At 43.3% G+C, this 19,513-nt stretch overlaps 1 protein-coding gene across 1 annotated transcript in view; it reads left to right on the forward strand.

Annotated features, from left to right (window-relative positions):
- bptf (bromodomain PHD finger transcription factor) overlaps positions 1–19,513 on the forward strand; it is a 152,842-nt gene that overhangs the window by 25,615 nt on the left and 107,714 nt on the right. Inside the window, exons 6-8 of the mRNA XM_084329267.1 lie at positions 9,690–9,860; positions 14,195–14,271; positions 17,631–17,995. Coding sequence (XP_084185393.1) covers positions 9,690–9,860; positions 14,195–14,271; positions 17,631–17,995 — 613 coding nt within the window. The remainder of the gene's footprint in view (positions 1–9,689; positions 9,861–14,194; positions 14,272–17,630; positions 17,996–19,513) is intronic.

Consider the following 19,513-nt stretch of genomic DNA (forward strand, 5'->3'; position numbering starts at 1 on the left):
TCGAATTAAAACCGAAGCTCGGCCCCGAAGCTTCGATTGCCAAAAAAAGCTTCGAAGGTCAGCCCTAGTTATTATCATCCAAGCTAGAAACTGCTAGGCTGCCTGCTTATACCTGCAATAATGTTGTCATCCTCCTGGACAGATAGACTTGTTAAATCATAATATCCACAGGTGTGTTGTGCTGGTCCTCAGTAAATGTCCCGCCGTGAAAAATAAGTTGCTATTAAAGTGCTAAATGTTAGATACGAACGTGGCTGCTCTCAGTGCTCTGTTAATAAAATTTTCAATCAATCAATCCCGCGAGGGGAGAAACAGCTGTGTAGCTACAGAGCTGCAGACGTAGGAGCCATACTCTGATTGGATTTTGAAGGTTGTCAATCATTCAACCTCTGTGTATTGGATGTCAAGGGCTGTCAATCAATCAATCCTCCATTCAATGGCAAGAGTTTAACTGCACAGACCGTGCTTAGATGACATTAATAGCCTATTTTGATTGGCTGTTATTTATTATTTATTTAACCCTGGTCAACCTGTGCAGAAATTCTGCACGAATAATTACTGCAGTGCAGGCCTGCTCAGAGCGGTCAATTCTGGCCATTTTTGAAGAAAAAAAAATTCACTGGCATTTTTTTTACAAGAGGAAAACATTTATAATAAAAAAAAATATATATATATATATTATATTATAGTTTTTATATATATATATATATATATATATATGTAAATTAATAATAATTATGAATTATCAGTGAATTTGTGTTTCACGTGTTGTCATAGAGAAACCTCCACTGATTGTCGCTAACTGTGTTAGTTCCATTCTTATAATGCATATGATCCAGTGGCGGTAGGTTGCCCCCTGGTGGAATATAATAATCTATGCACTGGGCCGTGTTTACTGCGTAGAAGAACGGCGCCGGGCATAAGAAGTTAATTAAACTTGACAGAAATTATATCGACGATAATTATCGAGTGATATGAAAATAATTTTATTATTTTATCGCGATAACGTTTTTGGCCATATCGCCCAGCCCTAACGCCAAGTATCGATATTTAATTATTCATTAATAATTTTTATTTTTTTGTATAAGGAAGTTGCATTGTTCATTTCAATACCTGTAATAGTACAGTAGTCCACACACACATGTGCATTCAGTTAAGTTGGAATATGACTGTAATACAAACAGTTCAGTTTGTCAGTTTGTCTGCTTGAGAAAATACCATGTTCTGCAATAAAAATGATTGAAGTGAGATAAACAGACTGAACTTTATTTTATTAGATAAAACATGTTGACAAAGTTTTACTTTGCAGTTGAAAAAAGGTAATAAATAAAATGTGATAAAAAATAATTTTATATATTTTTTTGCAATACTCAGCGTATCGCGATATATTTAGTATCACGATACTATCGTATCGTGACGAAAGTATCGCGATAGTATCGTATCGTGAGGTCTCTGGCGATTCCCACCCCTAGTAGCTGTGTGTGTGTGGGTGTAGCTGTGTCTCTGTGTGTAGCTGTGTGTGTGTGTGTGTGTGTGTGTGTGTGTGTAGCTGTGTCTCTGTGTGGGTGTGTGTAGCTGTGTCTCTGTGGGTGTAACTGTGTGTGGGGGTAGCTGTGTGTGTGGGTGTAGCTGTGTGTGTGTGGGTCGAATATTCTATTAACATACATTTGATTGTGAAAAGAAAATCTCCCTCTCTCGCGTGGGCCTGAATGAATGCACTACATGACGGACGGGAGACTCACTACTTAACTTTAATTTAGCGGAGTGACAATTAAATGTAGATTATATTCCTTGAGCTGAAGAACCTGCCAATAACAACTGTATATGACATGGCGGCAGAGAGTTCGTTCCGTTTGGAAATACACCAGACGGCAAACTTGTGGAACCTCGAGACAAAGCTACAGCCGGGCCTACCATTCTGTTTTTATGCTAACGCTAGCCATTTGGGAGTTCTGGCGTCAAGAATGTACCGGTAAGTAGCCTACTTTTCCCACCTTATTGTAAATCATCCCTCAGGGTGAAACTTCTAGATATTGAATATAGAGACAGAAGCGTTTTATTTTTTTCCCTCTTGTGAACATAATGCGCAATAATAGATATTTGCATTGTTTGAACCCATGTGGTCATTTTTGGCCATGTTCGACAGATCTAGTAGAAGACAGTGGGCCAAGGTGATTATCTGTCAGTTTGGTGGGATGTCTCCCCTCTCTCCCCCTCTCTCTCCCTCTGCAGAATGCTACCTCTGCTGACCTCTCTCACACTGCTTCTAGTACTATAGGCCTAAATGGGACCAGGGCTGTGAAAGAGGCTCTTTGTTGGTCCTCGGCTGGTTTCTTGGTTACAAGTAACACGTGTAGCACTGGAAGCTCCGGATAGACAGCTCTATTTCCTCCAGGGCTGGACATTAAAACCAAACGTTGGGTCTGTAGAAAATAGCCTCCTTTTTGTTACCTAGCTTGTGAAACACATTTTAGCTCTCTTACTAGACTATAGACTATATTATACTAGTACTATAGACAGGGTTCGCACAAGGTCCTGGAAGTGCTTAAAGTGCTTGATTTTTGAGGGGAAAAAAGTCGAGGCCTGGAATTCCTTGAAAACAGCCCATGGTGCTTAAAATGTCCTTGAAATTCAAATCAACCATTCGCATACGTTTTGTTCATGCATGATAAAATATTTCTGAATCAAGAAATATATTTTTTTAATTTAAAGTAACTAATTGTCGGAAAGTGGTTTTAAGCCATACATATTGGATAAATAGCATTTCAAAGTGAATTTTATCCTTTTAAATGCCCTTTTAAAATGAAAAATAGTGCTTAGGAAAGTACTTGAAAGTCCTTGAATTCCATTTGGCAATGTCTGTGGGAATCCTGTATAGACTACTGCGACTTAAATGGTAAATGGCTGCATTTATATAGCATCTTTTATCCAAGGCACTTTACAATTTGTTCCTCACATTCACCCATTCACTAACACATTCACACACTGACGGCAACCATGCAAGGTGCCAACCTGCTCACCAGGAGCAGTTAGTTGCCCGGGAGGAGTGGGAATCGAACTGGGAACCTTCGGATTACCAGACGACTGCTCTACCTCCCGAGCCACTTCGACTTCCTTCCATACTGAAGGAAACTGAAATAAGAAGTAGGGATGCACCGATCCGGTATTGGTATCGGCCGCCGATATCAGTAAAATAGCTGGATCGGGTATTTTTTAAATTTTTTATAATAAATAAAATAAGAAATAACCATTCAGTACATTTATATCTGTGTTAATTTGTTACATTTAGTTTCACTAAGTTAGGAAAGTAATGTTTTAAGTCAAGCCTGATGTTGCCTTGCACAAAATAATGATCCCAGTCTCTGCCACACAGTGACAGTGAGGCATACAGTTTATTAATTGAATGAATGAAGTTTATTTTCTGTCTTTGTTTACAACAAATCAAAAACACACTTGTGATCCTTTACAATTCTTAAAAAAAATATATTTTAATATATATAAAATAATAAAATAAAACTTGGATACAATTTCTTTTGAACTTTTTTGGGGAGAAAAAAATTGGACAATGGGTATCGGATCGGTATCGGTATTGGCCGATACCCAAACCCAGGTATCGGTATCGGGACTGAAAAGGTCGGATCGGTGCATCCCTAATAAGAAGTCTTTATTTGTCATGCAGCAACACACACATGTAAGATGGGACACACACACACACGTGCATTGGGTCGCCGATGAAATGCTTCTGCGCTTGACCCATCCAGTCGGGAGCAGACATGGGCTGTTCTGCATGCTTATCTCTTGTTCTGGAGGGGAACCCTTGATTTGATTTGATCTTTATTTATCTCGAAAATTTCAACCATAAAACAAACACACACATTTGTATTAACAACAACAACAAAAAAACGAAATAAAAAAATAACTAAATCAAATTAAATACAAATAAAATTAAATACAATACAAGATGCAACAAGATACAAGATTCCTTTATTGCCACACAACCAGGTTGGTGTTATTCTTGATCGGTACAGAGTGTAATAAGCTCTACAATACATAAAACTCGAACATAGATACATTTACCCCCCCCCCCCCCCCCTTCCCAGAAATGGATACATAATACAGCACAACATGACACAATAAATACATAAATACAGCACAGCACGACACGGCACAACATAAACACGGAAGAGTCTAGTCCATCAGGTCAGCAGCTTGGTTAGTGTAAGGGCCGGGGGGAGGGGAAGAGGGGGGCCAAGGGAGTTCAGGGTCCGAATGGCGGTTGGGAAGAAGCTGTCCTTGAAGCGGGTGGTTTTTGAGAGGATGGACTTGAAGCGCCTACCTGAGGGCAGGGGCTGAAACGGGGGGTGTGCTGGGTGTGAGGGGTCCTTAGCAATTTTTCTGGCGCGGGTGGTTGTGCGGGAGGTGAAGATGGAGTCCAGGGAGGGAAGGTCACACCCTATGATTTTGGAGGCCTTGTTAATGATGCACTGAAGTTTTTGAATGGAGAGTTTTTGTGCAGAACCGTACCAGACTGTGGTTGAAGAGGTGAGTATGCTTTGTATGATGGTGGTATAGAATTGGACCAGCAGTTGCCTGAGGAAGTACAGGCGCTGCTGGGCCTTTTTTGTGATGGAGGTGATGTTGGTGTTATTGTTGATGTGGGTGCCGAGGAATTTGAGTGAGTCCGTCAGAGTTAGGGATTGGTCAGAGATTGATAGTGGGAGTTTGTGTGTTTTTTTGGCAGATCTGAAATCGATGGCTTTTCTGTAGTTTTGGAGTTGTTGAGCAGGAGGTTGTTGGTGGAGCACCATCTTGCTGCTCTCTCCACCTCTCGCCGGTATGAGGTCTCGTCGTTGTCTGTGATCAGGCCGAGGATGGTGGTGTCGTCTGCATATTTAAATTTTTTTACTGAGCTGTCCAGGGAGATGAGGTGGTTGGTGTAGATGGAGAAGCGCCAGGGGGAAAGGACGCAGCCCTGAGCTCAAGTCAATGGTTTTGTTCGAGAAGGGACAGAATGAAGCGAAGTTAAACATGAATTGTGCAGTTTTGAATTTAACCAAACCTTGCGAGCACAGGGGGGACAACATGAGAACTCCACACAGAAAGGCCTGGGAGACACCCCACCTGGGTAACTGGCAACCTGGTCCCCAAGCGGGAATCGAACCCAGGACCTTCTTGCTGTGAGGCGACCAGTGTTAACCACTACACCACTGTGCCGCTTATAAACATGCATCAGTGGAGGGCAGACACTTCTATTTGCCGAAACCCGGGATCGAACCAGGGACCTTTAGATCTTCAGTCTAACACTCCCAACTGAGCTATTTCGGCTTCATAAGCTATACTTGTGTAATGTTAGCTTGTTAGCTTGTAGGGGTGTAACGGTACACAAAAACTACGGTTCGGTACGTACCTCGGTTTTGAAGTCACGGTTCGGTACGGGTTTTCGGTACACTGGGGGAAAGTTTAAGTTTATTTATTTGGCTTTCCATGTTCCACTCAGGGGTGATGCAGTAACTGTTAAGTAGGGCTGTCAATGAATATTCTATATTCAAATTAATAATTGACTTGTTAAATTTATTTATATATATTAGATTGTGGGCCTGAATGCGCTGCATGACGGACAGGAGACACGCGACGTCATTGAACTGAATACAACAACAACCGCGGCCACCACCCCTCAGGGTAAAAACGTTATTGAATAGAGAAAGAAGCGTCATGCAGGTCCCTAATGGTAAATAGTATAGGGAACAAGAAATTGTATTTACTAAATACAATTTCTTGTTTCATGCCAAGGAAAATATATCAATTCATGTTTATCACACCTTGTTTGGAGGCGCGTTGCTGTGTATGAATGTCCGCGTTCGCCACACTGAGGCTATGCTAAATTACAGGTAATCTCTGTGTTGTGCGTGGGCTGAAGTTGAACGAACACCCGGCCCTTTGCGCAAGTTATATTTAGGGAAGGGGTGAACTTGGCGGTTTGAATACAATTCAGCATGAAAAAAATAAGTTCTGTACGCGTTCCGTTGGTGGTTACCGTACCGTTGCATTCGTTCGGTACCAGGGTTTCCGTTAGAAAAAATTGTTGCCGGTCTCCGTGACCTGCAAGATTTCAATCTACCGGACAAATGAGATTAATTCCGGTCATAGTTTATTTAGCTTTAAAACAATTGATAGGCAGGCTATATAAAGAATGTCATCCTCAAGGCATGTAGATTTATAATATTATTACTTAAAACTAGGCTACTTTTGCGTATACAGTCATTAATATATTCCAAATAAAATAAGTCCCTCGATACTCCGTGCTGCTGCTGACTTGAAATAAAATAGTGGGCAGTCGGTCCGACACTAAACAGCAGTCTGTTATAATCACATTTTTATGAGCTAACGAATTCCGTTATATTGGACATTTGTATTAATTATATCAAGCGAAGAACTGAGAAAGCAGAGAGACGGCAACATTATCGTGGTTTGCGTGACGACTCTCTCCACCTCGCAACGACTTATTTGCAAAGAGTATGGCGCTGCAGAGCAGCTGTTCAGCTGTTATTGGCTCTTTTCTGGGAACCGCACAACAGCGCCCCCCACCCAACATTGGCTGAAAATGGCTGAATTGGAGTACTGCTGGAATATTGCATTGTACTGCTGGTACTGCGGCTCTACAGCTTCAGAAAAGTCCGCACACCCAGCACTAAGCTCTCGCCGACAACGTCGTTGTCATTATTAGAAGCAACGAGGAAACAAATGTAATGATCGTTTCGTTCATCGCATAGGCTATTTAATTTTAGCCTATTTTAATACAATTCAAATAATCAAATTGTGCTTAGACTCAGGGAATTATTTTCACCGGACATTAAGACCGGAGAGATAAAATATGTCGGACTTAAACAGATTTTGCCGGTAAAATACCGGTAATTACCGGCTAACGGAAACGCTGTTCGGTACACAGCGCCTACTGAACCAAAGGTCCACGACTGAAACGGTTCAGTATGGATGCGTGTAACGTTACACCCCTATTAGCTTGGCTGTTAACGTCTGCATCTGGTCTCAGTCACTCTCGTACTATTTTTCTCCCTAGAGTCGCACACCAAATACAGCCTTTTCCCCCTTGATCTACCCCTGTCTCGTGACAAGCATTTGAATAGATAGAAAATGCAGAAAACTGAGTGACCTGTTTCCTTGTGTCCTGAAACATGGGCTACGTGCGCAGAGAAATGCCTCTCACCTGAAACACCGGCTGACGGAACAAATATTTGGTTCCACCTGGCTACTTTTCCTGGGCAATCTAGTGAGGTTAAATATTGATTCGGGAGGCAGGGTTTTCGTGATTATCACCCATATATAGTCCCGCTACCTTTCTCTGGACTTGGAAGCTTCAGCAGTAATTATTATCAGCAGACAATTAGAGCTTCATTCTCCCTGCCTGCAAAGTTTCAATGCAGCAGGTAAATATGAGCTTTATGGGATAGACAGCATTGGGGACAGTGGCTCAGGAGGTAGAGTGGCCGTCTGGTAATCAGAAGGTTCCAAGGTCGATTCCAGCTCCTCCCAGCAGGGTGTAGAAGTAAATGGCTTCATTTATAAATGGTAAATGGCTGCATTTATAAATGGTAAATGGCTGCATTTATCCAAAAGCGCTTTACAATTTGTTCCTCACATTTTACCCGTTCACTCACACACCGACGGCGGAGGCAACCATGCAAGGTGCCGACCTGCACATCTGGAGCAATTAGGGGTTAAGTAAGTGTCTTGCTCAAGGACACTTCGACACGCTGCCCGGGGTGGAGCGGGAATCGAACTGGGAACCAGACGACTGCTCTACCTCTCGAGCCACTGTTGCTTGAGCAAAGACACGTAACCCCTAACTGCTCTCGATGTCGGCACCTTGCACGGTCACCTCCGTCGTCGTGTGTGAAATGAATGTGTGGGTGAATGTGAGGCACAAGTTGTAAAGCGCTTTTAGTTTGGATAAAAGCTCCTATATAAATGCAGTCTATTTCATGACTAGATCTTTTCTGAGAAAAGCAGATTTTTCAAAAAATTATCCGAGGCATCGATTTTAAACTTCAAAGTGTTCGGGGGTCAACCCTAAACACTTTATTATAACAATAACCATTATTTTTATTTTTATTTTTTATTTTTTTGATTTCCGTTTATCGCTTTTTACTACTGGGCAGTCCAGTAGAGAGAGAGAGAGGAGGAACGGGAGACAGAGTGGGGGGGGAAGACATTCGGCAAATAACGACGGGTCCGGGAATCGAACCCGGGTCGGCCGTGCCGCGACTCAGCGCGTTATGTGGTTCACCACAATAACCATTATTAACTCATGTTCTATTCCGAGTTTTCCTGTCTCCATTGTGTTTCAGAAATAGACTTCTCCTCTTGGCCGAGTCATGGTGTTCCTCCTCACAGTGAAACCCTGAGCTATCGTGTCTTCCATCGTGTCTTGTCCTCTAAGCATGTAGTAATACTGCAGCTGCTATTCCTGGCGCCCTGCACATTCCATGTTTTGCTGTCTTTCATTCATCGTTCTAACCTTGTCCTTGACCTGCATTGTCTTGTGTGTGTGTGTGTGTGTGTGTGTGCGCTCACACTCTTCCAAAAGCTTGTGTTTGGCGCTGGTGCAGCTAGCGCCCCCTGGCTGCGGCCAGCTGGCCGGGTAGACACAAAAGGCTTTCTGCCTGGAACCTCCACCTGCTAGCCGGACCACAGAGAGACGCATTACACCCACCTATTATAGTATATGACTCGTCATAAAAGTTCAAATAAGCCTATCTGCATCCGCTCGGCGCTCCATCAAGGCGTCACCATCACTTTCGTACCAACCGTGCCCTTATTGGATTACTATTTTAGGATTATTATTATTATAATGTTTATTATTTAAATTGTTTATGATTATGTCATAAGATATGACGACAGACATTCAAAGCTTCATTCGAAGATTTCAGTAGAAGCTTTGAATGTAAAAAAATATATACATTCGGTACAGCCCTAGCTTATTCCCCCACTTAAACGTCCTCCCCGATTCAAGCAGTTTTGCTGGTGTGATATTACACATTTTTCAAAGAGACAGAGTGGTTTGGATTTTTTTCTTTTTTGGGAATTCCTTCCTGAGATAGTCACGCTTCCCTGTCATGTACAGCATGTTCCCGCCCCATTAGACGCTTGTTCACACAGTCTGTCTCTGCCCAGAGCTGGTGATGATTAGACACGTTGTCCACGGAACACGGCAACATTATGGGAAATAATGCGCTGCCGCTTATCGTCTTCTCCGGAGTCGGACGAGAAGATAAGATACCAGTCTCCTCTCTGTGGAAGCAGAAGCGAAACGCGTTGTGCAAAAAAAAAAAAAAAAAAAGCAAAAACCAGTCCTGAGGAGTGTGCGGTCCCTTTCTTTTGAAGGTATTCTTCTTTTAGCTTTGGATATATATATATATATATATGTTTATGCTCGCCTAGCTCTTGGCCAAAAACGCCTCTCTCCGAGTTTGAATCTAGGCTAGTGGTTCGTATCCGCTTCCATTCATTCGTGCTAAGCTAGCTTGCAGCCCGATAGCTCCCTGCTGACTGCACAGAGAGGAGACTGGTATCTCTCTCCTCGTCCGACTCGACGGCGAGTTCCCGTAATGTGTGTGGCTTTAAACTCCCTGAAGCTGCCGTGTCACGCCGCTCCTGTCCTCTTCCCCCCGCAGACGAGACGGCAGAGTCCAGCGGTGAGGAGAAGCCCTCTGCTCGGAGACAGCGGACCCCTCAGAGCCCTCGGCCCCCCGCTGAGAGCCAAGCCACGGCCCCCAGGAGACCTGAGGAGCCCGACCTCGCTGAGCCCTCCTCCCAGGACTCCTTCACCAGCCAGGACGGCACAGGTCAGTTCACTAGCTCCCAGTCCTCCCAGTCCTCCTCCCAGTCCTCCCAGTCCTCCTCCCAGTCCTCCTCCCAGTCCTCCCAGTCCTCCTCCCAGTCCTCCCTCCAGTCCTCCCTCTAGTCCTCCTCCCAGTCCTCCTCCCAGTCCTCCCTCCAGTCCTCCCTCTAGTCCTCCTCCCAGTCCTCCCTCCAGTCCTCCCAGTCCTCCCTCCAGTCCTCCCAGTCCTCCTCCCAGTCCTCCTCCCAGTCCTCCTCCCAGTCCTCCTCCCAGTCCTCCTCCCAGTCCTCCTCCCAGTCCTCCCAGTCCTCCTCCCAGTCCTCCTCCCAGTCCTCCCTCCAGTCCTCCCTCTAGTCCTCCTCCCAGTCCTCCTCCCAGTCCTCCCAGTCCTCCTCCCAGTCCTCCCAGTCCTCCTCCCAGTCCTCCCAGTCCTCCCAGTCCTCCTTCCACGACACAGGTCAGCTCTGTCTTAAATATTCTAAAATCATTAGTCTGCTATATGTGAGTAAATTATTCAAAGAACATCAATATACAGCCCCCCCCCCCCTCATGTACCAGTAATTTTTGCCACGCCCCCCACGACCAGTGGTGACATCAGCTGAGCTGAGCTGAGCTGTGGCGCTAAGCTAGTTTTGGCTGCTGATTCTTATTTGTATTAAACTGCCACTTTGAAATAGTAAATGATCTGCCTTAGCGGAGCGAGAAATGGATATTAGAAGGCCTTGTTCAAGGAGAACAAGTGAACTAAATCTAGTTTAATAACCCATTCATTCCTCCTGCGCTGAAGGAGCCTCCTTTCTCTCACTTGAGCAGAACTGATTTTTTTTTTTTTTTTTTAAACTGACATTTAACACTTTGAGTGCCACTCACGGCCAAACTCGTGTTTACGATAGCCTACCCTAGCCTACCCAAGGGCCGCCGGCGATCAGATGTGAAAAAAGCGCCCCCTATCGTCTCCCAGATGACATCAGGGATTTTGGAATGGACTCAATGAAAATGGATGGGGGAAAAAAATATTCCAGTCCACATTTTCCAGTCCACTGATGCAGCCGGGGTTACCAGAGTTCATTCTGGAGACTCAGAGCGCCGCGGATCATGAGTTCTACTGTATACATGTTAGATCTATACACTTATCGATTTTTTCGAATGGTGATCAGGAATTGGAATATACCAGTTGGATACCATCTGATGTCAGGTAAGGAATCTATGTTATCAGTGTTAGGATAATCAGACTCGTTTTGATGAAGATATAAGCTTTTTTCTGATATGTGCTCCAGCGGTTTCACTGTAAAATCCATGAGGAAATGAAAACGGCTATTATCAGCGCGCGCCTCGAATGTGCGTGCCCGTGCGTGCACGTATACTATTGATCATCTAGCGTTTATTTGAAAACGATTCATAAATAGGCCGACAAATATCAACGTTCTGGAATATTCCAGTAAAAGACGATTATCACAGAATGGGCTGTTTTTTTACCTCAAAACGGGTGCTTTTCAAAATGTTCTCAAACGGAAATGAAGCGATAAAAAACCAATCTGCCTTGACAGCACTGACTGGAAAATTATTCTTTGATAAGCGACGGGCAGATTAGACACATAGCCATAATTTTAAACATAGATTAGGCGATATTAAGGTTAACATTGGCGCCGATGGTGGCATTCAAGCACTAAGTCGTGCGCCCCCTGGTGGCACTGAAAGTGTTAAGTCTAGCACAAAAATGTGTTGGGTAATTATTTAACTCATTGACTGCCACGCTGTTTTCCCATCTCTACTCCCTGGCACCAGCGTCTCAGACCATTTTAACGATGTTTGTAGACCCATCATATATTCTATATTATAGCTATGGAGACATGGAGCAAACCGTTTATTTCTACATACATCCGTTCCTGTGCAATCCCAGGCTAAAGAGTGGCTAGTTCCCAAAAATCCCTGCTAATCCACTTTTTCTCCCCATTTCTATTTTTCTCCCATCCCAATTTCGTGTACCCAATTCTTCCCTCCCCTGTCTTGATCGTTGCTAGACTATGCCTCCCGCTGGTCGGCTGTAGTGAGGACAGAAGCCTTGCATCACGTGTCCCCTCCGGTACACGAGGAGGCAGCCTGTCGCATCTTTTCACCGCAGCAGCTCGAACTCTCAGCGGCGAGGAGGAGTAACGCGTGCAGGGCTGTACAGTGCGACACTGACGTCAGTCTGTGCGATGAATGGATTGACTTCAATAGCAAAAAAAAAATAAAAAATGTGACGGTAAATTGAATGGACCACGGCGCCACGCTATCCACTTGGTACTTGTAGTCTCGTGCGATTAAAAACAATGTCCCGTCTCGCGTAGAGTCCATATATCAAACACCAAATCCCATAATCCCTAGCGAACAATATCCCCGCGAGTTGCGAGCTCAATGTACAGTGACTGGGTGACTTCGACAAGATGAAGCGCTTTTTTAAGGTATTAAATCCAACAAAAGAAGTACAAGATCAAAACCCCAAATGAGCCCGAGAGGGACCACCGTTAATAGAAACGAGACAAAAGGAGAAGATTAACAAGATGTACAGATATAACGCAGAGTGGAAAAATGATTTTCCGTGGCAAATTTTTTATGAGGAAGCGCAGCTATTATTATTCTGTCACTGGTGCCGGGAGACTCCGGAAAAGATCCGATCAGAGAATCCCTATGTCGCGGGTAACAATATCCTAAAAAGGGATAACATTAATAAACACAATACGTCCCATCGACACATTCTTGCCCGGGATGCCTTCAACGCTAAACAAAACCCTGAGCGGGCCGGGACACCGGCACCCTCTTGCACTCGCTGAGTAAACAGGCGACCAGAGTGGATGATGCTGATCTCCGCGAGGTAAAGCTTAAGATGAATGTGGCATATTGCATCGCCAAGGAATAAATGCTGTTCACTAAATTTAAGCCGGTAATTTTACTCTGTAAAAAGAACGGAGCCGATATAACTCCATCGTATGGCTACTTAAATTCCCCTCCAGGATCAATAAAGTATTAATTATCTATCTATCTATCTAATAACGAGACAATATGCAAATAAGGTAATAATAATAATAATAATTCATTTTATTTATAAAGCACTTTTCATTCATGCAGAGTTCCTTGTACTTCTGATTAATGCAATAGTGTGTGTGTGTGTGTGTGTGTGGATTTGAAAAAGTGGCCAGCAGACATGATGCTGGAACTGTGATACGTGTGCAGTGCACACACACACACACACACACACACACACACAGACACACACACACACACACACACACACACACACACACGAATAATTATAATAATAATTATTATTTATTTATTTATTTGGTTCCACAAATATGTACAGGTGTGTGTATGCATTATATCTATTTGTTATGTTGGTTTCTAGGTTGGTTTCTAGCTTTCCCTGTAATCTGTAATCAGCGCCTGGTCTCGGACTGCTTCATATCGGTTATATGGTTAGGTCCTTGTTCTTTTTGTTTTACATTATGGGCAAATAAAGAAAGAATTTGTCTGAAAGCATTTCTTGTTAAAGTTTGGATTTTGTGTGCCCTGTATGCAAGATTCATGTCCCTTGCCAGTCACATACCTATTTAAGTAATGAACTGCACTACTTGTGGTTGTTTTTAGAGATTTTAGAGACGTTTTATACTCGTGCTACAAGATTTTGGCCTGTGCTACAAAACTATCAACCTCTGTAGCACCAGTGCTATGTGCAAAAAAAGTTAACGTACAGCCCTGAACGCGTGGCGTGGGAGGCTCACGCTGCCCCCGTCACTTCCTGCTTCCGTCTCACCAGTGTCACCAAACCAACCTGTAGGAGTCGCTGTCCACAACGTCAAATCCCCACCCACCGGCTTTCCCACCCTCTAACACTTGCCAATTGTGTTAGTATGAACGACCAGCCAGCCGGTAGCGGCCCGTTTTGGCTTTAGGATTTTTATGATTTACCAGAAATGCGGACTCCAACGTAGTCGGGTGAAAACGCACCTTCTGGATGGATCGTCACCTTATTTTTCCTCTTCATAATAATCTCCAATTGTTCGCTTCACACGATCACTATTGCCGAGTCTCTGACAAACAGTTTGCTGTTCAGAGTTCATGTGGGGGACAGGAAACTGGCCCAGATGTACTCAAAACGTAGGCGACACTGCCACCTATCGGGAATCGATTGTTATCACAGTGTGACCAAATCCATACACAAGGGAGAGTGTCTAGTATCATAATAATAACGCATGGGCAGTCAATGAGTTAAATATGGTCTTTGGTTATTCCACACATTGAGAGTTTGCTTGTTGTGCTAATGTTACATGCTAAGTGTGATGTTTTTGTGACCCGCAGAGGAGTACGAGAGGGTCATGGGTGACAGGACTACAGTGACGGAGGCTAAGAACCACATGCCCAGGGCCAGCAAGGAGGTGAGAGAGAGAGAGATGGAGAGAGAGAGAGAGACGGAGAGAGAGAGAGAGATGAAACATGTATCTCATTATACCTCTGTAATAATACATGTATCTCATTATACCTCTGTAATAATACATGTATCATTATGCCTCTGTAATAATACATGTATCTCATTATACCTCTGTAATAATACATGTATCATTATGCCTCTGTAATAATACATGTATCTCATTATACCTCTGTAATAATACATGTATCTCATTATACCTCTGTAATAATACATGTATCATTATGCCTCAGTGTAATAATGCATGTATCTCATTATACCTCTGTAATAATACATGTATCTCATTATACCTCTGTAATAATACATGTATCTCATTATACCTCTGTAATAATACATGTATCTCATTATACCTCAGTGTAATAATACATGTATCTCATTATACCTCAGTGTAATAATACATGTATCTCATTATACCTCTGTAATAATACATGTATCATTATGCCTCAGTGTAATAATGCATGTATCTCATTATACCTCTGTAATAATACATGTATCTCATTATACCTCAGTGTAATAATACATGTATCTCATTATACCTCTGTAATAAATACATGTATCTCATTATACCTCTGTAATAAATACATGTATCATTATGCCTCAGTGTAATAATGCATGTATCTCATTATACCTCTGTAATAATACATGTATCTCATTATACCTCAGTGTAATAATACATGTATCTCATTATACCTCTGTAATAATACATGTATCTCATTATACCTCAGTGTAATAATACATGTATCTCATTATACCTCAGTGTAATAATGCATGTATCATTACCTCAGTGTAATAATGCATGTATCTCATTATACCTCAGTGTAATAATACATGTATCTCATTATACCTCAGTGTAATAATGCATGTATCTCATTATACCTCAGTGTAATAATGCATGTATCTCATTATACCTCAGTGTAATAATACATGTATCTCATACCTCAGTGTAATAATACATGTATCTCATTATACCTCAGTGTAATAATGCATGTATCTCATTATACCTCAGTGTAATAATACATGTATCTCATTATACCTCTGTAATAATACATGTATCTCATACCTCAGTGTAATAATACATGTATCTCATTATACCTCTGTAATAATACATGTATCATTATGCCTCAGTGTAATAATGCATGTATCTCATTATACCTCTGTAATAATACATGTATCTCATTATACCTCTGTAATAATACATGTATCTCATTATACCTCTGTAATAATACATGTATCTCATTATACCTCAGTGTAATAATACATGTATCTCATTATACCTCAGTGTAATAATACATGTATCTCATTATACCTCTGTAATAATACATGTATCATTATGCCTCAGTGTAATAATGCATGTATCTCATTATACCTCTGTAATAATACATGTATCTCATTATACCTCAGTGTAATAATACATGTATCTCATTATACCTCTGTAATAAATACATGTATCTCATTATACCTCTGTAATAAATACATGTATCATTATGCCTCAGTGTAATAATGCATGTATCTCATTATACCTCTGTAATAATACATGTATCTCATTATACCTCAGTGTAATAATACATGTATCTCATTATACCTCTGTAATAATACATGTATCTCATTATACCTCAGTGTAATAATACATGTATCTCATTATAGCTCAGTGTAATAATGGATGTATCTCATTATACCTCAGTGTAATAATGCATGTATCTCATTATACCTCAGTGTAATAATACATGTATCTCATTATACCTCAGTGTAATAATGCATGTATCTCATTATACCTCAGTGTAATAATGCATGTATCTCATTATACCTCAGTGTAATAATGCATGTATCTCATTATACCTCAGTGTAATAATGCATGTATCTCATTATACCTCAGTGTAATAATACATGTATCTCATACCTCAGTGTAATAATACATGTATCTCATTATACCTCTGTAATAATACATGTATCTCATACCTCAGTGTAATAATACATGTATCTCATTATACCTCAGTGTAATAATACATGTATCTCATTATACCTCAGTGTAATAATACATGTATCTCATTATACCTCAGTGTAATAATACATGTGTCTCATACCTCAGTGTAATAATGCATGTGTCTCATACCTCAGTGTAATAATGCATGTGTCTCATACCTCAGTGTAATAATACATGTATCTCATTATACCTCAGTGTAATAATACATGTGTCTCATACCTCAGTGTAATAATGCATGTATCTCATACCTCAGTCAGTGTAATAATACATGTGTCTCATACCTCAGTGTAATAATACATGTATCTCATACCTCAGTGTAATAATGCATGTATCTCATACCTCAGTGTAATAATACATGTGTCTCATACCTCAGTGTAATAATACATGTGTCTCATACCTCAGTGTAATAATGCATGTATCTCATACCTCAGTGTAATAATGCATGTGTCTCATACCTCAGTGTAATAATACATGTCTCATACCTCAGTGTAATAATGCATGTATCTCATACCTCAGTGTAATAATGCATGTGTCTCATACCTCAGTGTAATAATGCATGTATCTCATACCTCAGTGTAATAATGCATGTGTCTCATACCTCAGTGTAATAATGCATGTGTCTCATACCTCAGTGTAATAATACATGTATCTCATACCTCAGTGTAATAATACATGTGTCTCATACCTCAGTGTAATAATGCATGTGTCTCATACCTCAGTGTAATAATGCATGTGTCTCATACCTCAGTGTAATAATGCATGTGTCTCATACCTCAGTGTAATAATGCATGTGTCTCATACCTCAGTGTAATAATGCATGTATCTCATACCTCAGTGTAATAATGCATGTGTCTCATACCTCAGTGTAATAATGCATGTGTCTCATACCTCAGTGTAATAATGCATGTATCTCATACCTCAGTGTAATAATGCATGTGTCTGGTCCTCTGCCTCAGTCCCCCCCCATGTGTCTGGTCCTCTGCCTCAGTGTAATAATACATGTGTCTGGTCCTCTGCCTCAGTGTAATAATACATGTGTCTGGTCCTCTGCCTCAGTGTAATAATACATGTGTCTGGTCCTCTGCCTCAGTGTAATAATACATGTGTCTGGTCCTCTGCCTCAGTGTAATAATACATGTGTCTGGTCCTCTGCCTCAGTGTAATAATACATGTGTCTGGTCCTCTGCCTCAGTGTAATAATACATGTGTCTGGTCCTCTGCCTCAGTGTAATAATACATGTGTCTGGTCCTCTGCCTCAGTGTAATAATACATGTGTCTGGTCCTCTGCCTCAGTGTAATAATACATGTGTCTGGTCCTCTGCCTCAGTCCCCCCCCCCGCCCTCCGACGGAGACGCTGCCTCTCGCCCCGGCAGCGTCAGGAAGGACCCGGCGCCGGCGAGGACCGACGTGAGCAACCTGTTCAAACTGGGCCAGGAGGGCAAGTACCGGGTGTACCACAACCAGTACAGCACCAACGTCCTGGCGCTCAACAAGCACCAGCACCGCGAGGACCACGACAAGCGCAGGCACCTGTCGCACAAGTTCAGCCTGACCACGGCCGCCGAGTTCAAGTGGAACGGCTCGGTGCACGGCTCCCGCGCGCTGACGGTCTCCACGCTGCGCCTCACCATCATCCAGCTGGAGGGCAACATCCCCGGGCCCTTCATGCACCCCAACTGGGCCTCGCACAGGTGAGAGAGAGAGGGGGGAGGGAGGGAGGGAGGGAGGGAGGGAGGGAGGGGAGGTGGGGAGGGAGGGAGAGAGCAACATCCCCGGGCCCTTCATGCACCCCAACTGGGCCTCGCACAGGTGAGAGAGAGAGGGGGGAGGGAGGGAGGGAGGGAGGGAGGGAGGGAGGGAGGGGAGGTGGGGAGGGAGGGAGAGAGCAACATCCCCGGCCCTTCATGCACCCCAACTGGGCCTCGCACAGGTGAGAGAGAGAGAGAGAGGGAGGGAGAGAGGGAGGGAGGGAGGGAGGGAGGGAGGGAGAGAGACGTGGGGAGGGGGAGAGAGCAACATCCCCGGGCCCTTCATGCACCCCAACTGGGCCTCGCACAGGTGAGAGGGAGGGAGGGAGGGAGAGAGGGAGGAGGGAGGGGAGGGAGAGAGACGTGGGGAGGGAGGGAGAGAGAGCAACATCCCCGGGCCCTTCATGCACCCCAACTGGGCCTCGCACAGGTGAGAGAGAGGGGGGAGGGGGGGGAGGGAGGGAGGGGAGGGAGGGAGGGGGAGGAGAGAGAGAGAAGCAACATCCCCGGCCCTTCATGCACCCCAACTGGGCCTCGCACAGGTGAGAGAGAGAGAGAGAGAGAGAGGGAGGGAGAGAGGGAGGGATGGAGGAGGGAGGGAGGGAGGGAGGGAGGGAGAGAGGGAGAGAGAGCAACATCCCCGGGCCCTTCATGCACCCCAACTTGGCCTCGCACAGGTGAGAGAGAGGAGGGAGGAGGGGGGGAGGGAGGGAGGGAGGATTGAGAGAGAGAGGGAGGATTGAGAGAGAGAGAGAGGGAGGGAGGGAGGAGGGAGCCGTTCATGCCCATGCGCAGTAGAGACCGACGCCAAATTCTCCCCTGGCTGGACCTCGACTCCGTCCATTAGTCCATAATTTGCTGTCTCCCGACACCAACTGGCCATATGGGGAGGCTATACAGGATATCAGCTGCGTCCTCCTCAGATTGCTTATTCATGTGTAACACGCACGGTTATTTCCAGTGTTTACAGCAGAGCTGTCCCAAGTAGCTCATGTGTTGTCAAGTTATTGTTATAAGGAGCCCAGTCCAAACTACAACAGTCTGCATCCCCTTAACAAATTGTGTGTATTGAGCCGTATTGTATTGTCCCCATTCTGCAATCTGTTAAATAAAGTTTTCATCCATTTCTACTAGCGTTAACGTTACTACGTTAATAGCCTTGATGCTAATTATATACATGGAGAATGCCATTCACATTAGCATGTAGCTAACAACATCTGAGATCTTTTTGTGAGACTAAACTATCCGCTCTTGGTGGTAAATTGTGTTGATGTTGGTTTTGTTTCATCAACAAATGAGAGGCAGAACACACAGTGAATGTATCCATTTTTGTTTATTGCACTTTTATTGCACTTTGTTTCTTGCTGAAAATAAATGCTACGTTGCTAAATGGCTCCGCGAGGTATTTAAAGATGGTGGACTGTTGTTTTTTAGCAGGAAGTGTAGTGGCGCGTTCAACCT

Source organism: Notolepis coatsorum, assembly GCF_963971535.1.
Source record: "Notolepis coatsorum genome assembly, chromosome: 14".
NCBI classification, from domain to species: Eukaryota; Metazoa; Chordata; class Actinopteri; order Aulopiformes; family Paralepididae; genus Notolepis; species Notolepis coatsorum.